At 34.9% G+C, this 16,414-nt stretch overlaps 1 protein-coding gene across 1 annotated transcript; it reads right to left on the bottom strand.

The window, feature by feature from the left end:
- Nucleotides 1-5,309: 5,309 nt before the first annotated feature.
- LOC126893057 (uncharacterized) lies at nt 5,310-7,321 on the bottom strand. The gene is made up of 3 exons (XM_050662997.1): nt 7,306-7,321; nt 5,797-5,978; nt 5,310-5,747 (listed from the first exon to the last, which is right to left on the bottom strand). Exons 1-3 carry the CDS (start codon nt 7,319-7,321, stop codon nt 5,310-5,312), a joined length of 636 nt encoding a protein of 211 aa, XP_050518954.1.
- Nucleotides 7,322-16,414: the final 9,093 nt, after the last annotated feature.

Genomic DNA, 16,414 nt, shown 5'->3' with positions numbered 1-16,414 from the left:
TCCTTCTTATATGTAGGCTTTAAAGCTTGATTATTCTTCAATATTAGCCTCCTAAATTGTTTAAGTTATCGCAACACATTTTTCTTGGTCTGCCAATAATTCTTCGTCCATTTGGTGACTTATCTCGTGCTATTCGTACTATCCTATCCTCTGCCATTCTACTGATGTGTTTGTTCCACTCCTGTTTCCGTTTTGTCACCCATCCATTTATGTCTTCTACATCGCATGATCTTCTTATGTTTTCGCTTCTCTCCCTATTCAACAGACTTTTCCCTGATATTCGTCGGAGTATTTTCATCTGTGTTGTTTCTAGTAGTCGTCTCGTTTTAGACGTGTCAGGTCTTGTGTCCGCCGTGTATGTCAATATAGGTCTAATTGCTGCTTTATGGATTTATTCCGGTGGTGATTTTGACGGAATTGATTGAAATGAATGTAACAAAACGAACGGTAAATATTTTATTTATATTGGTAACAAAAGGTATTGTGCTTGGTTTCGCAAAAGGGCCGAACGATTGGTGTGTGAATCGTTCACCAGCTGTGTCGTGACTAAAAAAAGAAAACTACAACGATAATCTGTTTATGTTTCTTCCCTCTGACCAGATGACAGTAAACCATTTAGGTCTGGCGTATACTTTTGCAGTTTTAAGAAAACGCCCTTGAATGCATTAGTGAGTTGTTGACACAATTGTCTGATATAGTACTTAATTTATGAGAGTGCAGTTTGTTACACCGCACAAACGAAAAACAGATGGTGAAGGATACATTCCGTTTTTATTTACATTTGAATTTTGAATGACTAACGTCGTTTCGATTTTGAGAAAAATAATTAAAAATTAAGAAAAAAATAAAATTAGCAGAAATAGTAATTATAGCGTAATGCTATATACCCCCTTCCGAGTGACCAAGACGATAGATAATACATAATATATACATATTACAATGAAAATTGAAAAATGAAAAAAACAATGCAAAGTTTATACGAGGAGAAGCGAAAATCACTTAATTCACTGTGTACCGACACTTTCTTGGTAACTTCCGGTAAATCTTGCTTTTATCTCCGGTCTGTTGTTTGTTTTGCTGGATACTGTCATTTTTTCTGTCTCGCGATGGGTACTTTCGTGAAGCTCATACGCTGACTTTAATCTGTCTATGGAAATTGTTGTTTCTTTTCCATTTACACGGACGACAAAAGTTTTGTCACCTCGTTTGACTACAGGAAAAGGACCGTGACATGGGTTTTCTATGCTGCTTTTGATTGTATCACGGCGGATGAAAAAGTGAAAGGTGGTTCTCATATCTTTGAAAATGAAGGTGCTTTTGGATCCATGATGCGAGGGTTGCGTAGGACGGAGGTTTTAGAAATGGTTTCGAAGCGTTTTTAAGTATATGTGAGCACTGTCGTCGGTGTTTCTTCGCGACGAAAACAATAGTTCACCTAGCACACACAATGGTTCTTCGTACACGAGTTCTGCGGCTGAAGTAGCTAAATCTTCTCTCCACGATGCTCGTATGCCCAGTAACACTGAAGGTAGGCTTTCGGTCCATCGGATGTTTTCATGACATCGAATTGCTGCTTTTAACTGTCGATGAACCCTTTCTACCATATCATTTGCTTGCGGATGATAGGCGGTTGTCCTTAAATGGGTAGTTCCAGTTAATTTGCAGATTGATTTGAAGAGATGCGATTCGAATTGTCGGCCTTGATCTGTTGTGATGCGCTTGGGAGTACCGAAACGAGCTATCCAACCAGAAAAAAATTTTCTGGCTACTGTGTCTGCTTCTTGATTAGGCATCGGGAAAGCTTCCGGACAACGTGTGAAACGGTCGACGCATGTTAGACAGTATCTGTTTCCTTCTGAGACCGGCATCACTATAATGTCTATGTGGACATGTTCGAATTGGCTGGAAGGTGGTAGAAAACTTCCAGTAGGTGAAACAATGTGGCGCAATATTTTAGATTTTTGGCACTGTAGACACGCTCGAGTCCATTTCCTCACATCTGATTTAAGGGATGGCCAAATATATCGCTGTGTGATCATCTTCACAGAACTGTTGATTCCGGGATGTGCTAGGTTGTGCATGGTGCGAAAAATTGCCATTCGAAGTGGTTTCGGTATAAATGGTCTGGCTGTAGATGTTGATATGTCACAGTACAAACTCGCGTTTTGTTCGGAAAAGCGTATTTTCTTCATTTGCAGTGATGTTTTCTTACTTAAAAAGTTTGCAGTTCTGGATCAGTTTCTTGTGCAAGAGCTAAGTTCATGATGTCGATATCTTTCTTGATGCTATCGACTCGAAATTGTGCGTCTGCCACAATATTTGTTAATCCAGAAATGTGCTGAATGTTAGTGCAAAACTGTCCTATATAGTCTAAATATCTAAACTGTCTAGGACTACATTTATCTAGCTTCTGAGTTAAGGCGAAGGTGATTGGTTTGTGGTCTGTGTATATAGTTATGTCCTTGCCTTCGATCATATGTCTGAAGTGTTTTATGGCTAGATATACAGGGTGAGGCAGATAAAAGTCCTATTAGAAATATCTCTTGAACTAAAGGAAACACAATCATGAAAATTGGAATTAAGGGGTTTTGAGGAGTGATCTCTTTAATGAAAATATTTTCATCGATTTGCTACTTCCGGTTATACCGGAAGTGGCTTATAACTTCGTTTTTTTAAATAGGACACCCTGTATATTTTTACATTTTTGGATTCTCCTGGATGTCTTCTTTCTTAAAATATGAGGTTGTGTAATGTTATACAGGGTAGTATAAAAGAAAATTACGTTTTTTTTTCTTAATTTCCTAGCAACATTCACACCCTGTAGAATTGTAGTAGTTTGACATCAAAAACTTTATTTATGTTCAAATGATTTTTAATATAGTCTACTATTGTTAAAAATTGTTAGTATAGCTAAATGTTGAATTGTACTATACAGGGTTGGTCGAAACTCGGAAAGAGTATTTTCTGAGTTTTCTTAAATGGAACACCCTATATTTTATTATTGTAATGAAATGATATTTTATGCTACTTTTTTATTTCTTAAGCATTCCCTATACCTAACTACTTTAATTTGTGAGTTATTGGCGATTCAAGCCAAACATTAATTTCAACAAAAAATAAGTGAAATTTTATTAGGTTGGCCGTGAAAATATACAATCACAAATAATTTTTCGGAAATAAATACATATTAATCTAGACTGATCTTTAAAATGGCCAATAATGGTTGAGCTATCAAAATACCTACGTAGTTAACATTCTTGGCGCGATTAACAATTAAGCACAAATTAAAGCATTTAGATATAGGGAATGCTTAAGAAATAAAAAAGTACCATAAAATGTCTTTTCATTGCAATACTAAAATACAGGATGTTCCATTTAAGAAAATTCAGAAAATCCTCATTCCGAGTTTCGACCAACCCTGTATACTAAAATTTAACATTTTGCTATACTAATTATTTTTAATAATAGTAGACTATATTAAAAATCATTTTAACATAAATAGAGTTTTTGATATCCAACTACTACAATTCTACAGCGTGTGAAATTTGCTACGAAATTAATAAAAAAACCTAATTAGCTTTTAAACTACCCTATATAAAATTACAAAACTGCATATTTTAAGAAAGAAGACATCGAGGAGAATCCAAAAATGTCAAAATATACAGGGTGTCCCATTTAAAAAAACGAAGTTTTAAGCAACTTCCGGTATAACCGGAAGTGGCAAATTGATGAAAATATTTTCATTAAATAGATCACCATTCAAAACTCCCTCATTCCAATTTTCATGATTCTGTTGCCTTTAGTTCTCTAAATATTTCTAATAGGCCAGTTATCTGCCTCACCCTATATAGCTAATAGTTCTGTGTCGTATGCACTATATTTCTTTTCGCTAGGTGAGAATTTCTTAGACAAGAAAGCTAAAGGTTTCATACCTGTATCCGTTTTTTGTTGTAGTACAGCTCCCGCACAAAAATAGGAAGCGTCACAAGTGATAGAGATATCAACATCGTTTACAGGGTGGCTCAGTAAAGCAGCGTTAGCTAAACTGTTTTTGCAGTCGTCAAAAGCTTGGATTCGCTGTGGTGTCCATTCAATTGTTGCTTTTCCTTTGACATTACCTTTTAGGGCATCATGTAGTAGTGCTTGTAGCTCAGCTGCATTGGGTATGAACCTTCGGTAGAAGTTTAACGTACCTAGAAATCTGCGTAGGTCTTTCACAAATTTTGTACAGCTGCTACTTTTCTTGTGGAGATGTGAGTCCTCCGTCTGATACTGTGTACCCCAAAAAGGTAATCTCGTTTTTGCCGAATTGACACTTTGCTGGATTTATCACAACGCCAAACTGCTTGAGCCTTTTGAAAATTTCTTCCAAATGCGACATATGCTGCTCTTCGGATTCTGACGCAATGAGAATGTCATCGATGTAGGCGTAGGCGAAGTCTAGACCACGTAAAATCTCGCCTATGAAACGCTGGAGTGTCTGTCCTGCGTTCCGTAAGCCAAAAGGCATATATAAGTACTCGTACAAACCAAATGGTGTGGTAACGGCGGTCTTTGGTATGTTTTCGGTGGCTACTGGTATCTGGTTGTATGCTCTCACTAAATCTATTGTAGAGAAAATTGTCTTACCAGCTAGCGACTGACCGAAATCTTTGATGTGCGGAATTGGATATCGATCTGGAACTGTTCTTGGATATCGATCTGGACCATATGCAGTGGAGTAGACCAGTTACTTTTTGATGGTCTTATGATGCCTAGTCGTAGAAGATTTTCGAACTTTTTTTAGACCATTGCAGTTTGTCAGGTGCTAATCGTCGCGGTTTCAAAAAAACGGGTGGACCTGTTGCTGTATCGACGTGGTGCTTGGTTTGATGCTGAATGTCTTTTACGATACCGGCGGGTCGCGTGATTTCCGGAAATCGTAGCAGCAGTTCATGGTAACGCGACACTTCCGCGATATTCTTTACGCTGCCGTCGGAACACTCTTTAACCAGTCCCTTTGTTCGAAGGGTTGTCGTACTGTCTACTAAGCAATGGTTAGCAATGTCCACTAGGAGAGCGAAATGGGAAAGAAAATAAAATCAGCTCCAATGATAGGCTTTGAAACCGTACATATTTCCGCGGGAAAACGCACAGACCGGCACCGGTGTCGATTAAAAATTGTTTTTTAGTATCATAGTCTGTTACGTAAAGGCGGCGAGACTTTGGGCTTGGATCGGATGCCGCACTCACCGACTACCCGCGATGTTTCCCTGATGCTTGCACGGAGGAGAGCACTTTTGAGCCTGGTCACCAAAACGGTAGTGATATCAACATAATATGTCACTATTATGTTCCCTACTGTAGCTACGGTCTCTAAGATATGGTCTGCGTCTTGAGTTGCTGCGGTTGCGACGGTATGTGCTTGTTTGTGTTTGAGCCTGCGACAAGTGGATTTTCATGTCAGCTAAATCGGCTGTCAATTTATCAATGGTGCTTTCAAGAGCGTTAGAAGCTTCTGAAATTTGGGCCCTAGGAGCTATAGCTTCAGATATTGTGTTAGTTAGCTCGGCAACTGCGCCCAAACTAGCTTTAGCTTGAGTAGCTAGAATAGCTTGTGTAGACGGTGGCAGTCTACCTAACCACAGAGACCTTACAATATTGTCTGGTACCGTTATGCCTGCTAAAGACTGTAAATGTCGTAAGAACTGGGAAGGTCTTCGATCGCCCAGTTCTTCATGCTCAAGTAGTCTTTTAATTTTTTGTTGCTGTGATGCACTAAGTCTCTTAATTAACTTTGACTTTAATGTTACATACCTCTCTGTTGGCTGTTGGTGAAACAATAATGTCCCTAACTTCTAATATGTAAGCTGTGTCTAAATTGGCAACTATGTAGTTGAATTTTGTGGCGTCACTGGTTATGTTTGCCAGTGTAAATTGATTTTCCACTTGCAGGAACCAAATTTCAGGATACTTGGGCCAGAACGGTGGGATTTTAACTGAAATCCGATCACTGAAGCACTGGTATTACCGTCCGCCATTTTCGATGTTCACTGTATTTAAAACCGGCAAAAGTATATTATTAACACTAACTTTTTAAATTTTCGCGGGGTCACCAATATTCCGGTGGTGATGTTGACGGAATTGATTGAAATGAATGTAACAAAACGAACGGTAAATATTTTATTTATTTTGGTAACAAAAGGTATTGCGCTTGGTTTCGGAAAAGGGCCGAACGATTGGTGTGTGGATCGTTCACCAGCTGTGTCGTGACTAAAAAAGAAAACCACAACGATAATCTGTTTATGTTTCTTCGCTCTGACCAGATGACAATAAATCATTTAGGTCTGGCGTATACTTTTGCAGTTTTAAGAAAACGCCCTTGAATGCATTAGTGAGTTGTTGACACAATTGTCTGATATAGTACTTAATTTATGAGGGTGCAGTTTGTTACACCGCACAAACGAAAAACAGATGGTGAAGGATACATTCCGTTTTTATTTACATGTGAATTGTGAATGACTAACGTCGTTTCGATTTTAAGAAAGAATAATTAAAAATTAAGAAAATAAAAAAAGAGTGTGTGTACTTGTGTACGCACGTAAGAAGTTATACTTCTTTGTCGTCATAAAAAACAGTTTTTTTATATACCTCATACAAAATCGGTAATATTTGCTATAAGATGGTTATATTCTAGGGTTTAGATCATTCAGAACTTTCTATAACTTTTCTTTCGTAAAATTAATAACAAAAGTTATCATAATTGAAATAACAGAAAATAATGTTGATTATATATGTTGAGAAAAATTTTTAATTTCTTTTTCAATTAGAAGGATGTAATTCCATATTAGAATATAGTTCTATTTCCAATTAACTGTTCATAATAACAATGTTCAATATTGTAAAAATAAAGCTACTTTTCTCTTGAGTGACATTCATATTTTTTTGACATACCCTGTGTAATACCCATAAAAATTTACTATCTGATGGTTGAATCAGAGATTCTAGATATTGCAGAACCTTTTATGTAGAACAACTATTTTTCGTAAAATGAATAATAAATTTCCATATTATGGTTCCAACTTACAGGGACATACTGTATATTATGACAAAAATATTTTTAAATCTGTAGGCAAGTCAAAAGTGTAAACTCAACCTTAATTTAACAAGAGTTATAGTCGGTTCGCTAAACTCACGACACAACTGGCTAGTGTTTTTAGTAGATATTTTTTTTGTTTTTGGCCAATTTTGTGAAAATTGGCAAAATTACTAACTATTTAGTAATTATTTTCTTGTCAATTTTACAAAATTGGCAAAATTACTTACTAAATTCACTAGACATTTGTAGTAACACTGGTGGTACTCATTATTTTCTTTTAAAATATCATACAATATACAGGGTGTAACAAAAATACAGGTCATAAATTAAATCACATATTCTGCGACCAAAAATAGTTCGACTGAACCTAACTTACCTTAGTACAAATGTTCACATAAAAATAGTTACAGCCCTTTGAAGTTACAAAATAAAAATGGATTTTTTCCAATATATCGAAAATTGTTTGTGGTTTCTTATTGAAAACGGATATGTGGCATCCTTATGACAGGAATATCTTAAAATAAAATTATAGTGAAATTTGTGCACACCATAAAAATTTTATGGGGGTTTTGTTCCCTTAAACCCCCCCAAACTTTTCTGTACGTTCCAATTAAATTATCATTGTGGCACCATTAGTTAATAACAATATTTCTAAAACTTTTTTGCCTCTTAGTACTTTTTCGAAAAGCTAGTTTTTGTCGAGATATTTTGAATATTTGTCAAATCCACCATATATTTGTATACTGTTACGTACTGGTAATAATACGAAAAATTATTTATAAATAATTACAGTTTGAGGTATATTTTGAACCGTATTAGAAAAGAAGCCACATCTCGATAAAAGATGCCTTATCGGAAAAATACTAAGAGGCAAAAAGTTTCAAAAACACTCTGTTTAACTAATGTAACCGCAATAATAGTTTAGTTGTAACGTACACAAACATTTGGGAGGTTTAAAGGCACAAAACCCCCATAAAATTTTTACGTAAACATATTAAAAAAGAAGCCGCATCTCGATTGAAAATGATTTATCGAAAAATTACTAAGAGGCAAAAAACTTTTAAAAACATTGTGTTTAACTAATGGCACCACAATAAGAATTTAATTGGAACATACATAAAAGTTTGGGGGGTTTAAGGGAACAAAACCCCCATAATATTTTTATGGGGTGCACAAATTTCACTATAATTTCTTTTAAAGATGTACCTACCATAACAATGCCACATGTCACTTTTCATTAAAAAATCTCTAATAGTTTTCGATATATCGGAAAAAATCGATTTTCATTTTGTAACTTCAAAGGGCTGTAACTTTTTTTGTGTGCCTATTTGTACTAAGGTAAGTTAGGTTCAATCGAACTATTTTTGGTCCCAGAATATGTGGTTTAATTTATGACCTGTATTTTTGTTACAGCCTGTATTATTTACAAAAGTATATACAAATCCGGTATAATATCCCTACTTTATAGCATTTTCAATATCTTCCGTAAGTCCAAACGGTGAGCTTAAATTTTTTTTCCAATGCATCCAACTTTCTTTGAAGCGAAGCTGAATTGTTCAAATATAAAAAAACTCTCCTGCGGTGTTGTCCGTATGAGATGATATGCCAGTCTCTAATGCATCATTGTCCTCTATGTTTACTTTTAGATTTATCTGTATAGCCTACAAAAAAAATTAATCCAATTTAAATTTTAGATCACAACTACAACTGATATGAATAACATTGTAACTCCACTTATAATGTTTTTCAACTATTGCTTAAATGATATCTACAAAGGACAACTTTCATTTTGATCTAAAAACTTTTATCCTATCTTATGTACCTTAATATAAAGTTTTTTAATAAAATAACCTCATTGTAAATGCAAATTTTGAATCACTCAGTGGAAAAGCTTTGTAACCAATGTTACAATACTATAAATTTCTATTATTGATGAATATTTTTATAAACACATTGTAACATCTATATAATTTACGAGTGAACTAACTTCCACTGTTATATCTGATGTTCACAGTGGATTACATGTTCAAGAAGCATCAACAGCGAAAACCCCTTCCTGCATCAAAGGCATTAGTTTATTATTAGATACGTCTGCTAAGTAAAAATTCCCAAAGAAGAAAAATCTTGGAAAGGAGAGACAAAGAGATCCAAGTGTTTTCAAAATTAATATTTTGAAGAAACTGAGGAACTCTGACCAAGAATACACTAGAAAAACTGTAAAATTAACGTAAATGAGAGAATCGGGACCTCGATGTAACGATAAATGTAACGTTAAATGTAAATCGAAATTATATAAAAAAAGAATGACTTAATTCATTTAATAATTTTTGGGCAATAGCTGATCATTATAAACAGAGTGATTTATGTAGAGTTTGTAGAGCATACTTATGCAGATATAGTCCGTCCGCTATAACTTTTCCCATACGGTACGAATCATTTTCAATCAAACTAAATCAAAACATAAATTGAAACGAACGTCGATGTGTATATACATTTTGTATACTGTATACTATATACTACACACATCGGCATACGTTTCACTTTCTGTTTTGAGTTAATTTGATTGAAAATGAATCGCACCGCATGGGAAAAGTTATAGCGGACGGACTATTCTCAACCAATAGTGAAAAGTTAAATGAGTCCACATAAAACTGGTAAATATGAATATAATTTGCAGTTAGCAGAACACTGACACCAAGTTTGTAAGAAACATTTTTGATACTTTACCAGATAATATATGGTTAACTACGCTATTCAAAAAAAGTGGCATTGCAGCTCGACTTAAATCAGAACCATTAATGCTAACAACAACGTGATACATGAAAGCGAAAAGCTGAGGAAAAGTTATAAAATATGGAGTAAGCAAATTGTAGCTGGAGCATCACATGAGCTAATGGTTTATTGCATATAAGGAGACAGTCTGTTACCAACGCACTGTACTTAGCTGAGAATATTTTTTAACAAAATATCAAAATATTAAATTATTCTTCATTATTTATTTTTTAGTTGTTATATCCACTTGAAAAAGCATAAGATAAATGTGTTTATTGGTTTTACTCACTCTCAATTTACTTCTTTCTTTTCCAATCTCCTCGTTCTTTCAACATCATGTTACCTACGCAATTTTTTGAGGCTTGCGTACCATTTCCTGTGATGGAACTTGATCAGGATGATTTTCGTCCTCTAAATAAGCTGGTTCGTCTAAAATTAATAGATTTATGTAAAATATTGTTATGTGAATGTATGAGATAGCCACTTTACACGATGCAAGTAATTGCGCAATTTCTTGCAGCAATTGAAATTGCATCGTGTCACAGAAAAGGTGCAATTACTTGCTGCAAGAAGTTGCAGCTAAATAGAACATGTTCATGCAATTCTTTCTGCAATTGTTATATATAACACATATTATAATTTTCTCAACAATCTAACATTTTTAATCTAATATCTGATAAGTCTACTCAAAAAATCACATTTAATTTATAAAAACAACATAACCTAAAATTTATGGTTAGGTCAAAGTTTCTGTCTATTTCATATCAGCTTCTGTAATTACTTGTACCCTGTAATCATTTTATTGCAGAAATCTAGTTGCAAGTTGCAACTGATTGCAGAAGTTTTTGCTGCAAGAACTTGTGCTATAAATTTCGCAATTACTTGCAATGTGTAAAGTGGCTCAAATGTAGGAACAAAATTTGTTTTAACTTATTTTCAAAACACTTACCTGTAATCATTGACAGTAATAAAAGACTCCAAGTACTGGATCCTCCGAGTCTTTAGTTTTGAATAAGTGAGATCGTAAAATCGTCCCGGTTGATTGATGTTTATCCACAGTTCTCTAGTGTAGAGAATCTCTACACTACCTCTACGAGCCAATAGGTTTTTATCAGTAATTTTGCGATTGAAAATCGCACTCACACAGTTTGGGCTTCCACAATGACATGCAACAAGCATGTTAATAAGTCCAAAAATATAATATGAAAACTATTTAAAAAGGCAGTATAACAATCACTCTATATTTATCAATCAACGACATAACCAAACCACAGCCCACAGCTGCGCTACAGCTGCCATATTGGATAATTTTTGACATGTCATTTGAACATCCAATCAGAACAAATTTATAATGCGCGTATGCGCCTGGCCGATGCGTATGAGCCTGGTTTCAACATATAAAAATTCACCCTCAACGCGCGTAAAGAAGTATAACTTCAAAAATAAAATTAGCAGAAATAGTAATTATAGTGTAATGCTATAGATTCTTGCTTTTGTGTCTTGTTTTAGGTGTTTGTTCTTCCAGATTGTGTCATTAACAGATCCCGCCGCTTTACTTGCTTATAAGCTTTGTTGTCGTACTTCTTCTTCAACATTTCCGTAACTGGTTATATCTATTCCCAGATATCTAAACCTTGCTTCCTGCTTTATTATTTTCCCATCAATTTCGATTTTACATCGTAGTGGGTATTTAGATGTTGTCATATATTTGGTTTTTTCTGCTGATATTATCATATTGTATTTCTTTGCTGTTTTGTATTGAAGATTTGTGTTAATCTTTGGAGATCGTCTTCTGTCTCGGCGATTAATGCGGCGTCTTGTGCACATAGGCGTAACCAGGATGATCCTAAGGGGGGGGGTTACAACTACCTGAAAGGGGGGTTACAACTACTGGAAGGTCTCTGAGGGCTATGGTGTTAAGCGTATAGAGCTCAAAGTACATCCCAATGGGGGGGGTTACAACCCCCAAAACCCCCCCTGGTTACGCCTATGCTTGTGCATAACATAATATTTGGAGTTCTTTGTTCCCCATTTTGTAACCATGACCTTTACGTACTGCTTCTATTATTGCGTCCATTATTTTAAAGAGCAGTAAGCTTAACGAGTTACCTTGTCTGACTCCACTTTGTACTGGCATAAACTGCGTTAGTTTTCCATTGACAACTGATAACGTCCCTAGTAATTAAACTCTAACTTGGCAGGCCTTCTTTTTATTACCGTTATCAAAAAATGCATTTCTGGTATTTTAAAAGTTCTCAACCACTAAAGTCGATGTGTTCTAATACATAGTTATAATGCATGTAAAAGTATATATTTTTCTTCAAGAAGAGTATACAGAAGAATTATTATTACTTTCTACCTTTCTGTTTTTTATCAAAATTGTTTTATATGTCCGTCTTAAAACAAATAATAAAAATTCACATACAGCATTTTCAAACAAAATTTAAAGACATATTAATTATTGTGTAATTCTAAAAAAAATCGTGCCCGCCACTGCTAGGCAGGAATTTTAACTAAAGTAAAGTCTCCGAATAAAAAACAGAATAAATGCTCAACTTCGTGCCTTTTATTTTAAAATACCTTTGGGTCAATAATTAAAATTGTTTAATTAATTAAGCAAATAAACTAGTCGTTTTACTAAAAGAGGATCAATTTGATTATATTCCTTTTAAGCAAATTATCGTATATATGAATAATTTTAATAACAACATATAGGGAAAAACAAACCCAATATTACTATCCGGACTTGTCTTCAATCAATATTAATGTCAAACTCTTATTTTTATATGTACTTAGTAGGTCACTTTAAAACATAAATATTATGGTATTTAGACCGTGCAAGTTCGGAAGAGCGACACCTGGTTTCATAGCTGAGCAACATTTTTAGCACTTTTAATTATATTGGCCAATTATATTAGTTCTGTTTACTGGATAATTGTCAAGTCCATAGTCCAAAAAAATAATAAGAAGAAAAAGTAAGATTCAGGTTATGTTATTAAAACCTAAACATTGTAGGTATGTAGTAAATAAAATTAATTATTAAAATGCAGTACTACAAGCAAAATACAATTAATTAAATTCGCTTTATTAATTGCATATCCTATCAGTATTTTCGAGCAACGGATGATTTTATGAATAATCATGGTCAAATAGAATTACAAGGTGAAATTTTCAGAGCAAGAAAGTTAGTTACACCAGCGGAATGACTTGTGCTCTCCAACGTATGCCCTTAAATAACTCACGCTTGCTAATCAATGAGTTAAAAAAAATCGGCCTAGTTCCTGTCTCCCCCATGACATTCCTCAAAATTAGTGCTTCTATGCCTGAGTACAATCTCATCCTTAGTTTTCGAAGTCAAATCTATATCAGTCCTCAGAGTCTAAGACCACCAGAGTCATTTATTCTTGTTTTGACAACACGCTATATAGAATATTCATTTCTCAAGACAGTCTAGTTTGCTTTAGCTGCAAGAAGTCAGGTCACATTGCATTACAGTGCTCCGAACCACTAGCTCAACTAATCCCCAACCAAAACAATGAAGCATCGGTATCCAGTACAACAAATATATCTTTGCAAGATCCCAATGATACAAACCCTTCTCAGTGTGAACAAATGTCTATTTCTAATGTCCCGGAGATACCGAACAAAGTAGATGCATCAAATAAGGACAGTCACATAATTAATCAACCAAAACGTAACTTTGATGAAATTATTTCACCTAAAGCAGATCCATCTTCAAAAGAATGTAACATTTTTCCACCACCTAAAGTCCAAGCAAAATCTAAAAAAGCTAAAATTAGTTCAGCAAACACTTCTGAATGCGCATCTTCTCTCTTACTTGACCCTGCTAAAAACTTCATAGAAAATCACCCTCTACCTTTCCCTCTAAACTTTGATCAACTTAATATGCTCCTAACGAATATCACGGAATCAACACATCCTATAGCCACGATTCAAGAATATACCACAGACCTATCAGCTTTGTCCCATATGCTTAGTCAAGTTTACCCCCGTTTACATAAAGAAAAAAATCTATAGTTATTTTGGCATTGATGCATCGGACTGGGAAAGTGACGGATCTCAATTAAGCAAAAATCCGTTATTGACCTAGTATTAGTACAGAACAGATCTGGACCTCGGAGGTAAACTACACTATGTCGACATGGTGTTTTTGAATAAGTTTCTTTAATCCACTTATTTTATCAGTTGGATTATACAAATGGGTTATATATTATCATTAAAATATAGTCATATTGTCTTTCAACTAATTATGGGATATATCAGATTTTTATTAACATCCTAAGTGCTCTAAACTTTGTTGCAAACACACGCCAAACACAGTTGCTCGAAATGACATAGTGCAGTTTACCTCCGAGCTCTAGAGATATAAAAATGAAATAGCGGACGTTCGTGTTAAAAGAGGTTATGAGATCAGCTCGGATTATTTTCTCGTTGAAGCTAAAATAAAGACAAGGAAAGAACAGACATTTAATATTAAAAAAAGAAAATCGCTACGAACAACCAAGTATTAAAGTATACAAACTTCAGTCTGAAAATATTAGGAAAGAATACTGTCGTAAATTAAATGAAGAAATACGAAAAACAAATTGGAAAAATGAGGAGGATATAGAAATATTATGGAATATTTTTAAAGAGCTGGTATATGCAACTGGGAGTAAAGTATGTGGTGTAACGAAAGGAAGATGTCTGAAAGGTACAGCTTGGTGGAATAATGACATAAAATTGTAAGTTTTGAAGAAGAAAAAATTGTGGAAAAAGTATATAAGCAATAAAAGTGAAAGTAATTATCCAGAATATAAGGAACAGAGAATACTGGTTAAAAATAAAGTTAAAGAAGCTAAGAATCGTCAATGGGAAGAATTTGGAAATAAAATGGAGAGTGATAGTAAGGGTAATGCGAAGTTGCTCTATAGGACCCTAAAAAATCTAAGACAAAAGAAATTAAACAGAGTAACCGGTTTAGAGGACAAAGATGGTAACATATTATTAAAAAATGAAGAGATTACCGAAAGATGGCGGGAACATTTTATGGAATTATTAATGGGAGGCAACAACGAAATAGAGAATGACAGGGAGGCGTACAATTTAAATAAACAACAAGAGGATGATATAACATACGAAGAATACAGGGAAGCAATTATAAAATTAAAAAATGGCAAGGCTGCAGGACACGATAATGTTAAGGCTGATCCAATTAAATATATGGAAGGAGAAGGATTACAATTACTATGGAAGATCATAAGGAGCTGTTGGCGTACCGGATGAATACCTAGAGATTGGACTCTTGCAACTATTCTACCATTACACAAAAAAGGTGATAAACATAAGTGTTCTAACTACAGGGGAATATCATTGTTGGTAGTTGCTAGTAAAATCTACGAAATAATACTAGAGAAAAAGCTGAGGGAAAATATCGACGTTACACTGGATGACAGCCAATGCGGTTTAGGCCAGGCCGAGGTACAACCGATCTCATATTCACGGTGAGACAGTTATCAGAAAAAGCTCTAGAGCATAACAGTAAGTTGTTTCCCTGTTTTGTGGATGCATTTAATCGCGCGCCACGGAACAAAATCTGGCAAATATTAAATCATAGAAATGTGAAACCGAAGTTAATCCAAGCAATAAAGAGTATATATAAATGTACACGTAATAAAGTAAGAACGAACAATCGCTCCTCTCTAGAATTCTACACAAGGACAGGTGTAAGGCAAGGTGGTGTTCTGAGTCCTTTGTTATTCATCGCTCTAATGGACGAAATTGCAAAATAATGCAGGGGTAAGGTAAAAAATACTAGGGTTGGGGTGTATAAACTTCAACAAGTTTACGTGTCAGAGTTGATATATGCCGATGACCTGGTAATTGTGGCAAAATCAGAAAAAGACTTGCAAGTGAATGTGAATGTTTGGAATGAAGCCTTTAAGAAATTTGGGATTTTCGCTTAAAAAACAGAAGCTTTAGTAATATCGAAAACTCAAGAAAGAATAAATGTAAAGCTGAATAATGAGACCATTACACAAGTAGAGGACTTCAAGTATCTAGGATCAACAATGAATGGGCAAGGAAATATCGAACCAGAAATAAACAGCAGGGTAATTAGTGCAAAAAATTATGCTATGCACTAAATTAAAGTTTTATTAGGAAGAAAGAGGTAAGTCTGAAAACAAAAATGAAAGTATTTCAAACTGTATACGAGCCGGTGCTACTCTACGGTAGTGAAACGTGGACAGCGAACGACAACATCCATAGTAAAATTCAAGCATGCGAAATGCGATACTTACGTGCGGTATCCGGGGTGACCAGACGTGATCGTATAAGAAATGAAGACATACGTGAAAGGTGCGGTGTTGGAAGGACTTTAGATAGACTTGAAACGAAACAGTTATCGTAGTTCGGACATATGGCGAGAATGAGTGAAGGTAGAACTGTAAAGATGGTATGGAAAGCGGCATCTGACAACAAACGGCGAAGAGGCAGGCCAGCAAGAACGTGGAACGCAAATATTGGAAAGGCTTGCGTAAAAAGAAATATTGGGTGCAGAGA

The sequence above is a fragment of the Diabrotica virgifera genome, chromosome 10 (genome assembly GCF_917563875.1).
Source record: "Diabrotica virgifera virgifera chromosome 10, PGI_DIABVI_V3a".
In the NCBI taxonomy this organism is placed as follows: domain Eukaryota; kingdom Metazoa; phylum Arthropoda; class Insecta; order Coleoptera; family Chrysomelidae; genus Diabrotica; species Diabrotica virgifera.
The sequence above is the reverse complement of the archived record's forward strand: the minus strand, read 5'-3'. Positions and strand labels throughout refer to the sequence as shown.

Excerpts from the sequence above, each read along its gene's own strand:
- LOC126893057 (XM_050662997.1), bottom strand. Across the intron at positions 5,748-5,796 it reads CACCAACAGCCAACAGAGAG|CAACAAAAAATTAAAAGACT; the intron begins GTATGTAACATT and ends AGTGCATCACAG.